Source organism: Impatiens glandulifera, chromosome 6 (genome assembly GCF_907164915.1).
Source record: "Impatiens glandulifera chromosome 6, dImpGla2.1, whole genome shotgun sequence".
NCBI lineage: Eukaryota > Viridiplantae > Streptophyta > Magnoliopsida > Ericales > Balsaminaceae > Impatiens > Impatiens glandulifera.
The window spans coordinates 8,422,235-8,434,548 of NC_061867.1; the positions used below are offsets into that span (position 1 = coordinate 8,422,235).

A 12,314-nucleotide genomic window follows, 5' to 3' on the forward strand; every position below is an offset into this window, starting at 1 on the left:
TAGAAAATCGAGGACGATACACAGTGAGGTTATAAATATGATAGAAAACTAGATTTCTCTTCCGAGTTTTGATTGTCCATTTGAATTTGTTGTGTGCTTTCCATTTTAAGTTTTTGTAATTATTTTTCCTGATTTAATAACTATTAAGCTCATAACTTATACTTGTTAAATTAAATAACTGTTCTTATTAAGCTAATTTAATGGGTTAATAAAATTCTTAATATTAAATTATCGTTATTTTATTACTTCAAAATCAAGGTTAGAACACGATAACCTTAAATTATTTATTTTACCATTAATTAACAAAAATATATAAGGATAATATAGGACTTTTAAGTATGAGTTATTTTACACATAGTCAAGGGAGGATTTATGTTCGCACACAGCCCGAAAAAAAAATCCAAATGTGACATTACTCACTAATGTCTTAAAAAAATTAGTTTTAATACACTAACTTTTTGAAATATAATTTAAATAAAAATACAAAATTTACTTTTATCCATAATTTTTTTCGTTAATTTTGTAAGTCCATCCCAATTTTTTTCAAACTCACTCCATCTCGAATTCTTGAATCGTTCTTGCACATAGTTGCGTTTTTTTTTAATTATTTAATGAATTGGTTTCACCTTTTATATATATATATATATAAATATATATATATGAGTTATATTAATTTTATATTTTTCCTTATAAAATCATCAAACAACCTCCATTGGTGGTTGGATTTTCAAAATTGCATAAAGAGAGACCTTAATTGAACTACTTTGAATAGTCTTTTTCTTTTTTTTCTTTTTTTTCTTTTTGGGTTTTAAGATCGACTTCTATAAAATGACCATTCCTTTGAGATTATTTGTATGTTACCAAACAAGACAAAGTAATATAATTTGCTTTATTCTCATGTCGGGTAAAAGAAAGTTATAGAAAGAAGAGCAAACTCTTTTTTATTTCATTTATTTATTTATTAATTTCAATTTTTGGCCCTTTATCAAACATGCATGTACCCACCATTGTCCAACTTCTATATATATATATATGTTCCCACCTTTGAATATGAATAATTCAATGATATTACTTTGATTCAAACTTAAAAGCTTCGTCATTATGTGAAATTCACCTTATAATGAATTTAACCATTTTAATCTTTTCAAATTTAATGTTATTTGTCCGTTACTAATTGAGTTGGTTTCATGGACACTTTATCTTTATATTAGGTTTAAGTTATAAAAAGTCTTATTTAATAGATAAAAAAATATCAAATTTAATTTGTACTAAAAGTTTTCATTTAAACTAGCATTTAGCCCGTGCATTTGCACGAGTAATAATATAAAAATCGTGAAAAAAAAATTACGGATAACATTTTTTGACATTTTTTAACCGTTTTAAGTTTATGAGTGAGTCAACCCATAATCCGACCCAAATATCCATTTACTCAACATCATTATATATTAGTTAGTTAAAAACTTGAACTTATATTAATATTAAAACGTCCCGTGTTTATCAAATTTGGTGTAGAATTTAGAATATAAAGTCTTTGTAGTCTAGTTGGTTAAAGAGTTGTACTTGTTTTGTTAGGTTGCAAGTTCGAAACATACTTCTAGCATTTTTAATTTTATTTTTAACCGTTTTAAATTTAAAAACGGGTCAACCCACAATCCGACCCAAGTATCCAAATTAACCACAGCTCTCGACCCGGCAATCCGGACACTTTAAAAATTAAGCATCATTATATATATATAGATTAGATTAAGAAATATATAAACGACGTAACGGAGAATTGTAAACGAGTGAATAAATGTAGATTTTTCCAATTTATTAATAATTAAATAATTAGATAATGAATTAAATTGAAAATAATTAAGAAATTAGGGATCATGTGACATTTATAAAGTAAAAAATATATTTGTGGCCTTAATCACACCCGAGCACCAAGCTAGCTATTGAATGTGTTTAATTTTGGAAGGAAATTAGATTTTTTTAAGTCATCCCATGTACGAAGGAAGATCATCAACATGTCAACAACAGTTCATCATGATAATGAGAGTCATGATCATGGAATGATCATGAGGATAACAAAATGATTATTATTGGTTGTGTTTTTAGTTGTGGTTATGGTTTTCAGTTTCGCGTTGTTCTTCTTCAGGCTTTGAGTCGTTGATATCACAACTTCTTCACATGATGTTGAAATTTTGAGGCGGATTGCATTTTATTTTAAATAGATAATAGTTTATTACTTAAAGGAAGTTGGTGTTATTTTATATTGTGAATTGTTCTTTGTAGGATGCAGTTTGATCATGTTAACAAAGAAGCGATGAATCTGTTGAATGGAGACGAAGGCATGAAGAAGTCGAAAGGGTACAATGTGCAATAAAGAATTAACCAATGTTTGGATCATCTCTATAGTGATAAACTCCTAATTGTTTTTTCTTTAATGATAGGCTATTCCATTTCATAGGAAAATAATAAGAGATTCTTAATGTAACAAAATATTTTTGTTTACTCCTTTCACTCTTTCAATTTTTTTTTCTTTTTTGCTAATACACTTGGATTTTGTTGTTTACTTTAGCTTAAACAAATATTTGTTTTTCTTTTTAATTTAAAAAAATGGGTAATGCAGATGAAAAAGAGTTCAACTTTGAAGAGTATGATAGAGGAAAGTGGCGCTAATGTAAATATAAGAGGGAACACAAAAAACTAGCTAGAAAATGTAAATGTTCTTTTAGTTTTGGATCCATAATGAACCAAATGAAAGATCAATAAATGGGAGATATCTCATATGAAAAAATAAAAAAATAATAACTTTGCCTAAAGGTTAAGTTATTATGATCTCCTATATGAAAATTTTGTTTATAATGTTATATTTATAAAGGATGCATTTTGTAAAGAAACAAATAAAATAATTTCATTAACATGTAGTAAAAAACAAGACATGATGAGAGAATATTTCACATTAATAATTTAAATTAAAAAGAAATTTGATACATTACCTATACTTTGATTCCTACCCACCAAAGAACAAAAGGTAGCCTATACTTTGATTCCTACCCACCAAAGAACAAAAGGTAGCCTATACTTTGATTCCTACCCACCAAAGAACAAAAGGTAGAAGATGTTCGAAACAAAACTTTAATTGAAGATGTTTTTAAGATATTTTTTTTAAGATCACAACGAGACTTATTAGTGAATTAGTCTCAATGGAGAGTTGGTTCTCAAAAATTTTGAAAATTTTTCAATTTGTTTCAAAAGATTGTTGGTTCTATTTATATCCCCATTAAAAAAATATAAAGGGATGACCATCCACTTTTAATTAACAATATTTTATTATGATGAGAGAGACTATTGGTACAGCAAAAAAATAATAATAATGCCCAAAAATTCAAAAGATTATCTTAAGATTGTCGATCATTCATTTTCAGAAATTTCAAAAGGAAATTGTGTATTATTGTATGGTCCACACGGAAATGAAAGTGTGGTGCATTTTGTATGTGATTAATTTCAATTTATGTTAGGTAGGATGTCCTATATAATTTATATTGGATGCCACTTTTTAATCAAATAATCATTACATATAAGTTGATATGTCAAAAGTTGTATATGAAAATAAGACAATATGACACAATCAAATATAAAATAATAAGTAGCAAATGACCATTATCATCCCACTACCTCAAAAGACTATTATTCTTTTACTATTTTATTGTACATTTCTATTTTCTAAAGGATATATATCATTATAATTCAGTAGACACAAGATAACATTTGTGAGAAGTTTATTCATCTAATTGATCATCGAGATAGAAACCACCATGGCTGAAGCGGCTCTAATCAGTGGATTGCTTTCAAACTTGGCACCTCTGATTAAGGATGAATTCTCGTTGTTTTGGAGTTTTAAGAAGGAGGTTCAAAAGCTATCCAGCACGCTAACTTCGATAAGTGCCGTTCTTGAGGATGCAGAAAGAAAGAAGGACAAGGACAAACAAACGGAAGATTGGTTGCGGAAACTGAAAGATGTGGCGTATGAGGTTCGAGACATCATGGATGACCGCACCTATAAAGATCTTCGTCTTCAAGTCAAAAGGCATAATGCCTCCTCTTCAACCCGGATCAAGGTAACCAACTCAATAACCCATCCTTTTATCAGCACTTGGACACGTCTAAAAGTTGGTCACAAAATTAAGGATGTTCAAGAGAAGTTTAACCAAATTTCTTTAGAGCGCCAAACGTTAAGTTTGCGTGAATCTATTCATGACAAATTTACTAGTCGTTGGCGTGAAACCATATCTCTTTCTAGTTGTAATAAAGTATATGGGAGAGATATGGAGAAGAAAAAGATTATTGATATTCTGGTCAATAATACATCTGGTGATTGTGCTGATAAAAAACTATCTATTCTGCCAATTGTTGGAATTGGGGGTCTCGGTAAAACAACATTAGCCCAGACGGTCTTCAACGACGAGGAGATTACTAACCATTTTAAAACCAAGATCTGGGTTTGTGTTTCTGATGAATTTGATATTCAATTGGTGATGAAAGCCATCTTAGAAGAAAAGGCGGAAGCACGCTTAGAAGAATTGCAGAAAAAAGTTAGAGAAAAATTGAGCGGGAAAAGATATTTGATTGTGTTGGATGATGTTTGGAATGAAAATGTTGAGGCATGGGACCAATTAAGATCTATCTTGGATTGTGGATCAAATGGTGCGTTCGTCCTTACCACGACACGAAAAAAAAAGGTGGCAAGAATCATGGAAACGATTGAACATTTTCAGATATCATTGCTCTCTGACGAGGATTGCTGGCTACTCTTTGAAGAGCGTGCATTTATGTGTGGAACACCAAAAACTCCAAACTTTGTTGATATTGGAAAAGAAATAGCTAAAAAATGTAAGGGTGTTCCCTTAGTTGCCAAAACATTGGGAAGTCAATTAGGCTTCAAAAGTAATATAAATGAATGGTGCAAAATAAGAGATAATGAGGTATGGGATATATCTCAAAATGGAGAATCTGATCTCATGTCCATTCTAAGGTTGAGTTACTATGACCTCCCTTATGATTTGAGAATATGCTTTGTGTTTTGTGCTATATTTCCCAAGGATGCTGAAATTGAAAAGATGAGATTAATCCAATTGTGGATGGCGCATGGTTTAATTCCTACAGTTAAAAACCAAGAAGTGGAAGATACTGGGAATGAAATTTGGAAAGAGTTGTATTGGAGATCCTTTTTTCAAGACGAGAAATCAGATCAATATGGAATTTACGAAACATGTAAGATGCACGATCTTATGCACGATCTTGCCCAATCTATTATGAAAAATGAATGTTATACGTTGGATGCTAATAACTCAAGTGATGGTTTAAAACGAGAAATCCGTCATCTAACGGTAATGGTTGATGACTTTGTCAAAAAATCAGTTCATTCTCTTAAGAAAATTGAAGGGTTGCATTCACTAATGCTCAATGGCAGAGATGTTGATGGAAAGCAAACTTTTTTGAGTGTCTTGAAGGAATTTCCGGCTTTACGTGTCCTTGAACTAAACTGTGATATGCCGGTTGTAAATTACTTGGTTGAATATGAAAGGTATCAAGATTTGCAAAAACATTTGTATTACCTGGGAAATCTAAAACATCTTAGATACTTAGACATTTCCGGTAATCATCAGATAACAACATTGCCGGATAGTATATGTGATTTCTTGAACTTACAGACTTTGAAACTCAACAAGTGTTCTAAGCTTGAAAGTTTGCCCATAAATACAAAAGACCTTATTAGCCTTCGACATCTTTATTTGAAGGGTTGTGATGAATTAAAATATATGCCTAGAGGGATGAGACAATTGAAACATCTTAAGACGTTTAGCTTGTTTGTTATAAGCAAGAATGAGAGAGACGGCCAACTAGATGAATTAAAAGAATTGGATATCGTCGGATCATTGACAATTAAGAACCTTGGAAGAGTTAGTGATGCATCTATGGAAAGAGGGATAAGTATGGCTAAAAAGACGAGTATCAATGCATTGAAGTTGGAATGGAGATCTATCAATGAATTTAGATCTACTATCATTGAAGATGATGATAATGAGAGCAAGAGAATTAGAGATGAAAAAATTGGTGAAGCTCTAGAGGTTTCAACTGCAAGGCTGAAGAAATTGAAAATGATTGGTTACAGAGGTGTGAATCTCACTAAATTGGTGGGAAAATCATCTCCTTTTCTAACACGCCTTGAGCTTAGTACTATTGCTAGTAACAGCGTTGACAATGAAATGATAGTACTATTCCCTTTGTTAGAGAAACTTGTTATTAAAGTAATGAAGAATTTGAGGGTATTGGTCTCTCCTACTATTCCTAGTGCCGGAGCATTCCCTAATCTATCCACGCTGTTCATATATAATTGCCCAAAGCTAGGGGCCTTGCCACCGCATCTCAAATCACTCAAACGTGTAACCCTTCGTGGTGAGTGTTCAGATGAGTTGTTATATAGCATCTCGAATCTTAATGGTACTCTCACTCATCTGAATCTTAGTGGATTGAATAATGATGTGGAGAATGGAATATTTACCGTCAACAACAACATGAATGAAATTGAAGTAGAGTTATTCCCTTTGTTAGAGAAACTGGATATTAATAATGTGAAGAATTTGAGGGAATTGGTGTCCGGCGCTATTCCTAGTGCCGGAGCATTCCCTAATCTATCTAGTCTGCATATATCTAATTGCCCAAAGCTAGGGGCCTTGCCACCGAATCTCAAATCACTCAAAGATGTAAGTGTATCGGGCGGATGTTCAGATGAGTTGTTTTATAGCATCTCGAATCTTAATGATACTCTCACTGATCTCACACTTCATCAATTGAATAATGATGTGGAGCACATATTCAGCGTGAACAACAACATGAATGGAATTGAAGTAGTGTTATTCCCTTTGCTAGAGAAACTTAATATTTGGAGTATGAAGAATTTGAGGGAATTGGTGTCTCCTACTATTCCTAGTGCTGGAGCATTCCTTAATCTATGCACGATGTTCATATCTAATTGCCCAAAGTTAGGGGCCTTGCCAACACATCTCAAATCACTCAAACATATACGTATTGATGGTAAATGTTCGGATAAATTGTTATATAGCATTTCAAATCTCAGTGCTCTCACTCATCTTCACATTGAAAATATGAATGAAAGAAGTGTTTTATTTGGAGCTGGTTATATGACATTAATATTTGATGATGAAGCACAATTAGGAGGAGGAGGAGTACGGTCAACTAATTTCCAATCTCTTCAATCTCTGTATATTAGTAGCTGCAAGAAGTTAAGGCGTTTGTTTGATGAGGGAATGATATCAAAGATTAGTGGCTGCCAGAACAAACACTTCTTTAACTCTCTCACGGAATTTACTATTTACAAATGTCCGGAGTTGATGATATCAGTTGAGGAATTTGAAAACCTCAATATTAATAATTCACTACAGAGATTGTGGATTACAAAATGTCCTAAGTTGGTGTCTTCAGAAGAAGCGGACGATTTTATCGCACTGCTGCGTTCCCTTCGAACCAGACTTGATCCTGTGAACTTCATAGCAGACATTCTATTGGAAGAGGAATAGCAGAAGAAGAGTAAATTAGAAGGTACGTATAAAAATAATAATTATATTCATCCATTAATTATTAATTATTTAATAACTAGTAAGAATTCTTTTTAAACACAACAGGACACACGTAGAAAGGATCCTTTGAATGATTTCAAGTACATACTATGAAGGAGGATGGAATATCACCTATCCACATTACTTGTACGTACGTGAGTTCTTTTCATCTTCATAACCACCGCCACGATCAAGTCAATTTAGAATCTGTGTTTTCAAATTGAACGTGTTATTGCTTTTCGCAGCAGTCAGTAGAGGCTATTCTGCAGCTTCTCCAATCATAGTTGCTATATTTTGGTTCATGTTGTTGCTGTGGAAGATTAAAGCCACACATGGATATTCTCCAACTCATTACTGTTACTGCAATGTTAGTTTTCTTCTCCTCTTTCTCTGCTTATAAAATCAATTTGATTGTGACTTTCAATTTTTTATTTGTTTGATTGAATGGTATTTGCAGTTGAGGACAATTGTGTGGCAATGGACGATTGGCTTCTGAATCCGAATACACATTCGTCTCTAGAAAGCATTATTCCAAAAGCAAATAACCAAACAGCCAGAACAATACTAATGGATACTAAACAAATCACTATAATTGATAATGAGGCAAGGGGTTACCTTCATGAAACAAGTAGCCATTGCACAAAATTATGTATAACTAATGTACTTTGCAGGTGTGGAAGGAGAGTATGTTTGTGAGGTTTCTTCCGACGCGTACACAGAGCTAATATCGTCGCTAAACGTGAGCTACGCACTTTACGAGTATGGATCATTCCTTGTGGATCTAGTGGACTCTACATATGCGAAGGAAACATTTATGGACATATCAAACAACTTTTTTCCTAGTCTAAGGCATTCAACAAAATTGATGTGTGTCGGGTTTATAATGGTTGCTGCAGCCTCCATGTTTTCTTTAAGGTCGAGAAAGAAGCCGTCGAAAATACGCGATGAAACGAATGAACCAATTTCCTCCACCTCATCCCCCGGGATACTACATTGGTGGTCGCGAAAATATAGATATATATATAGAGTTGGATATTCTCCAGCTGTTACTGCAATGTATGTTTTCTTCTCCTCTTTCTCTGTTTATGCTTTAGTTTCATCATTATTATAGATCAATTTGATTGTGACTTTCATTTGTTTATTTGTTTATTTGAATGGTATATATAGAGTTGGAAGCATTATCCTATTTCAGGGTCAAACATACAGTGATAACCTAAAGGAGTAGAAGACTCATTAAAGAGGTAGTACCTAAATAATTATATTCATTTTGTAATCTATTGGTTTCTTATTTCTTATTTACTTGAAGTTGAGAGTAGATAGATAACCAAATTTGGTATGTAGAGCTCTGTTTCTATGATTTTATTTTTAATCTTCTATGTGCATTAAGGAATTAAACAAGGTGAGAATTAATCTTCTCAATTCTTCTGTTCATTTGATTATCTCATTCCCATTGCTGATATAGCTTAAGCTAGATTTAACTGATAACCTAGCTATAAGTGAGAGATACCTTGATTTAAGTGAAGAATAGAATATAATGGAGGTAAGAATGAGATTCACAAGTATTAGGTGAGTAAGAAATTAACGATAAGAAAGAAGAAGATAGAAGATAGAAAATAGAGAAAAGAAGTTAACCTTAGAAGGTTTCTGTAAAAATGTCGGGGTACCCCTTGCAGATTATGATCTCCTCTTTATATACCCATCATCTGCCATAATTAACTTCCCGCTAATTCCATATATTTTGCTAATACCTTATTAATACTTATTTATTTCCATAGAATAATTATTTATTAAGTATTTCATATTCTGGCTAACTGCCTTATTTATAATTATTTATTTTGCATAATTAAAAATAGAACTGCTGATATGGGTTATGTCTATCCGTCAGCTTATTTTAGGGTTAGGAAACCTAACCCTATCAATCCCTTGTAACATTAGTCTCCCCTTCAACGTTTGTTCGACCACGAACAACACAATTAAAATGAGAAGCTGATTTGCTGCCAACCAATCCGAGTTCTGAGAATTCTGATTCCAACCAAGAGTCATCCTCCCATGTAGCATCATCGTCCGTTGAATTAGACCAATGAACTAAATATTGACCAATGCTGTGTCCATCTTTCCAAATAACTTTTTCATCCAAAATAGCAATAGGAACAGCTGCTGACTGAGTTTGTAGGGATGGAACATGTGGCATAGCCACTGCATTTCCTACTTTCTTTTTAAGTTGCGACACATGAATCACATTATGCATCTTAGCTGTAGCTGGAATATCCAATCTGTAAGCCACTTGTCCCACTCGCTCTATAATTCGAAAAGGTCCATAGAACTTTGGGCTAACTTTATGAGTCTTCCCTCTGATTGACGTATGTCGATAAGGCTGTAGTTTAACGAACACCCAGTCATCCACTTCCAAAACACAGTCTACTCGTTTCTTGTCTGCTTGCTGCTTCATTCGATGTTGGGCTCTGTGAAGATGAAATCGCAACAATTTAAGAGCTTCCTCTCTGGATGATAAACTTCTATCCACTGCTTCTACTCTGGAATCACCTGCCAAGTAAGGATAGTGAACCGGAGGTGGCTGACCATAGACAATCTCATATGGTGATGATAGTGCAGCCGAATGAAAATTTGTATTGTACCACCATTCGGCTAAAGACAGCCATTTAGCCCATGTTTGCAGTTTTTGACCAGCCATACATCGCAGATATGTCTCCACACTTCTATTTACCACTTCTGTCTGACCATTGGTCTGAGGATGATACGCTGTTGACATCGCTTGGGTAATTCCCTGTAATTTGCATAATTCCTTCCAAAACGTACTGACGAATATCTTATCCCTGTCGCTGACGATAGTGAGTGGCATACCATGTAACTTGAATATATGATCCAGAAAGACCTGAGCAACACTACTTGCTGAATAGGGGTGTCCCATACTAATGAAATGTGCCATCTTTGAAAGCCGATCAACTACGACTAAAATAACTGTATGTCTTTGTGATTTTGGTAATCCTTCTATAAAATCCATAAATATGTCACTCCAAATAGAATTAGGAATCGCCAATGGTTGCAGTAAACCCTTCGTGCCTTGATTTTCCCATTTTTGTTGCTGACATTCCAGACAATTCCTAAGGAACTCCCTTACATCGCGCTCCATACCACGCCAATAATATGCTTGTCTTAGTTTCTGATATGTCACCATCACACCTGAATGACCTCCCACTGATGAGTTATGCATTGTAGATATTATGTATGATCTGAGTTCCTTATCAGCACCCACCACGATACGTCCGTCTTTTCTCAACTGCCCATTGATAAACGAAAAACCCTTAATACCTTGAGGATCAGATTGTAACTTATTAACAATTTGCTTCAGATTCATGTCTTCATCCCATGTCTTAGCTATTTTCTTTAATAATACTGATGAGAATTCAGATAACGCTAGACAAGTTCCCTCTGAATTGATTCTAGATAGTGCATCAACAGCTACATTCTCCTTGCCTTTCTTGTATTGCACCGAAAACTCAAACCCCAACAGTTTGTATAGCCATTTCTCTTGATTAGGGTTTTTAATCTTTTGCTCCAACAGGTGTTTCAATGCTTCATGATCCGTTTTTATGATGAATGGTTTGAATTGTAAATAACTTCTCTATTTCTTAATAGCATGTAATACAACTACCATTTCTCGTTCATAAGTAGATAAGGCCTGTAGTTTCAGACCAAGCCCTTTACTGATATATGCCACAGGGTGTCCTTGCTGCATCAAGATCGCCCCCATACCATTGTTACTCGCATCAGTTTCAACCACAAAGCTTTCCTCGAAATTAGGTAATTTCAGTACTAGTGGATTCATCATGACCTTTTTCAGTTCCTCAAATGCCACAGCGACTTCTTCATTCCAAACTAATTTTCCCTTTTTCAATAAGGATGTTAGTGGCCGAGCTATAGACCCATAATTCTTAACAAACCTCCTGTAGTATCCTGTCAAACCCAAAAATCCTCTAAGTTGTTTTAAAGAATCTGGAGTCCGCCATATTTTAATAGCTGATATCTTCGACATATCTACAGCAACTCCCTGTTGTGAAATAACATGTCCAAGGTAATCTACTTCCAAACAAGCAAAGACACACTTGGAATGTTTCAAAACTAAATGATGTTGTTTCAGTAACTCGAATACCAATGGCAACTGTTTTAAGTGATCTTCCCATGTTCGACTATAGATCAAAATATCGTCAAAAAAAACTAGTACGAATTTCCTCAAATAAGGCTTAAAAACCTCATTAATCATTCATTGAAACGTGGAAGGTGCATTTGTCAAACCAAAAAGCATCACTACAAATTCGTAATGACCCTCATGTGTCTTGAATGCAGTTTTATAAATGTCTTCCTCCTTCATTCTAACTTGATGATAACCAGATCTTAAATCTAGTTTAGAATAAATACAACTACCATATAACTCATCCATTAGTTCTTCTATTAATGGAATTGGAAATTTGTCTTTAATAGTTACCTCATTTAAACGTCGGTAGTCGATGCATAATCTCCAGCTTTTGTCTTTCTTTTTTACCAGCACAACGGGTGAAGAAAATGGACTATAACTTTTGCGTATCACTCCTGATTTAAGCATCTCTTCTATCATGCCTTCCATTTCATCCTTTTGAAGAGCAGGATATCGGTATGGCCTTAAGCTAACGG

The 12,314-nt window shown here is 33.7% G+C and overlaps 3 protein-coding genes across 3 annotated transcripts; all 3 read left to right on the plus strand.

The window, feature by feature from the left end:
* The first annotated feature begins 3,690 nt into the window (after positions 1-3,690).
* On the plus strand, positions 3,691-5,706 carry LOC124943073 (putative disease resistance protein RGA3). Its single transcript, XM_047483635.1, has 2 exons — positions 3,691-5,572; positions 5,700-5,706. The coding sequence occupies exons 1-2, from the start codon at positions 3,804-3,806 to the stop codon at positions 5,704-5,706; spliced, it is 1,776 nt and encodes a 591-aa protein (XP_047339591.1). The 5' UTR covers positions 3,691-3,803.
* On the plus strand, positions 5,661-7,780 carry LOC124942819. The gene is made up of 2 exons (XM_047483383.1): positions 5,661-7,608; positions 7,692-7,780. The coding sequence occupies exon 1, from the start codon at positions 5,808-5,810 to the stop codon at positions 7,584-7,586; it is 1,779 nt and encodes a 592-aa protein (XP_047339339.1). The 5' UTR covers positions 5,661-5,807; the 3' UTR covers positions 7,587-7,608; positions 7,692-7,780.
* A 460-nt stretch (positions 7,781-8,240) lies between these two features.
* LOC124941150 lies at positions 8,241-8,874 on the plus strand. Its single transcript, XM_047481424.1, has 2 exons — positions 8,241-8,681; positions 8,793-8,874. Exons 1-2 carry the CDS (start codon positions 8,284-8,286, stop codon positions 8,848-8,850), a joined length of 456 nt encoding a protein of 151 aa, XP_047337380.1. The 5' UTR covers positions 8,241-8,283; the 3' UTR covers positions 8,851-8,874.
* The last annotated feature ends 3,440 nt before the right edge of the window (positions 8,875-12,314 follow it).

What these genes read in the sequence shown, in the direction of transcription:
- LOC124943073 (XM_047483635.1), top strand. Translation starts at nt 3,804, where the DNA reads ATGGCTGAAGCGGCTCTAATCAGTGGATTGCTTTCAAACTTGGCACCT.
- LOC124942819 (XM_047483383.1), top strand. Translation starts at nt 5,808, where the DNA reads ATGCCTAGAGGGATGAGACAATTGAAACATCTTAAGACGTTTAGCTTG.
- LOC124941150 (XM_047481424.1), top strand. Translation starts at nt 8,284, where the DNA reads ATGTACTTTGCAGGTGTGGAAGGAGAGTATGTTTGTGAGGTTTCTTCC. An exon ending in TCTCCAGCTGTTACTGCAAT is followed by an intron (nt 8,682 to 8,792) that starts GTATGTTTTCTT and finishes TGGTATATATAG; the next exon opens with AGTTGGAAGCATTATCCTAT.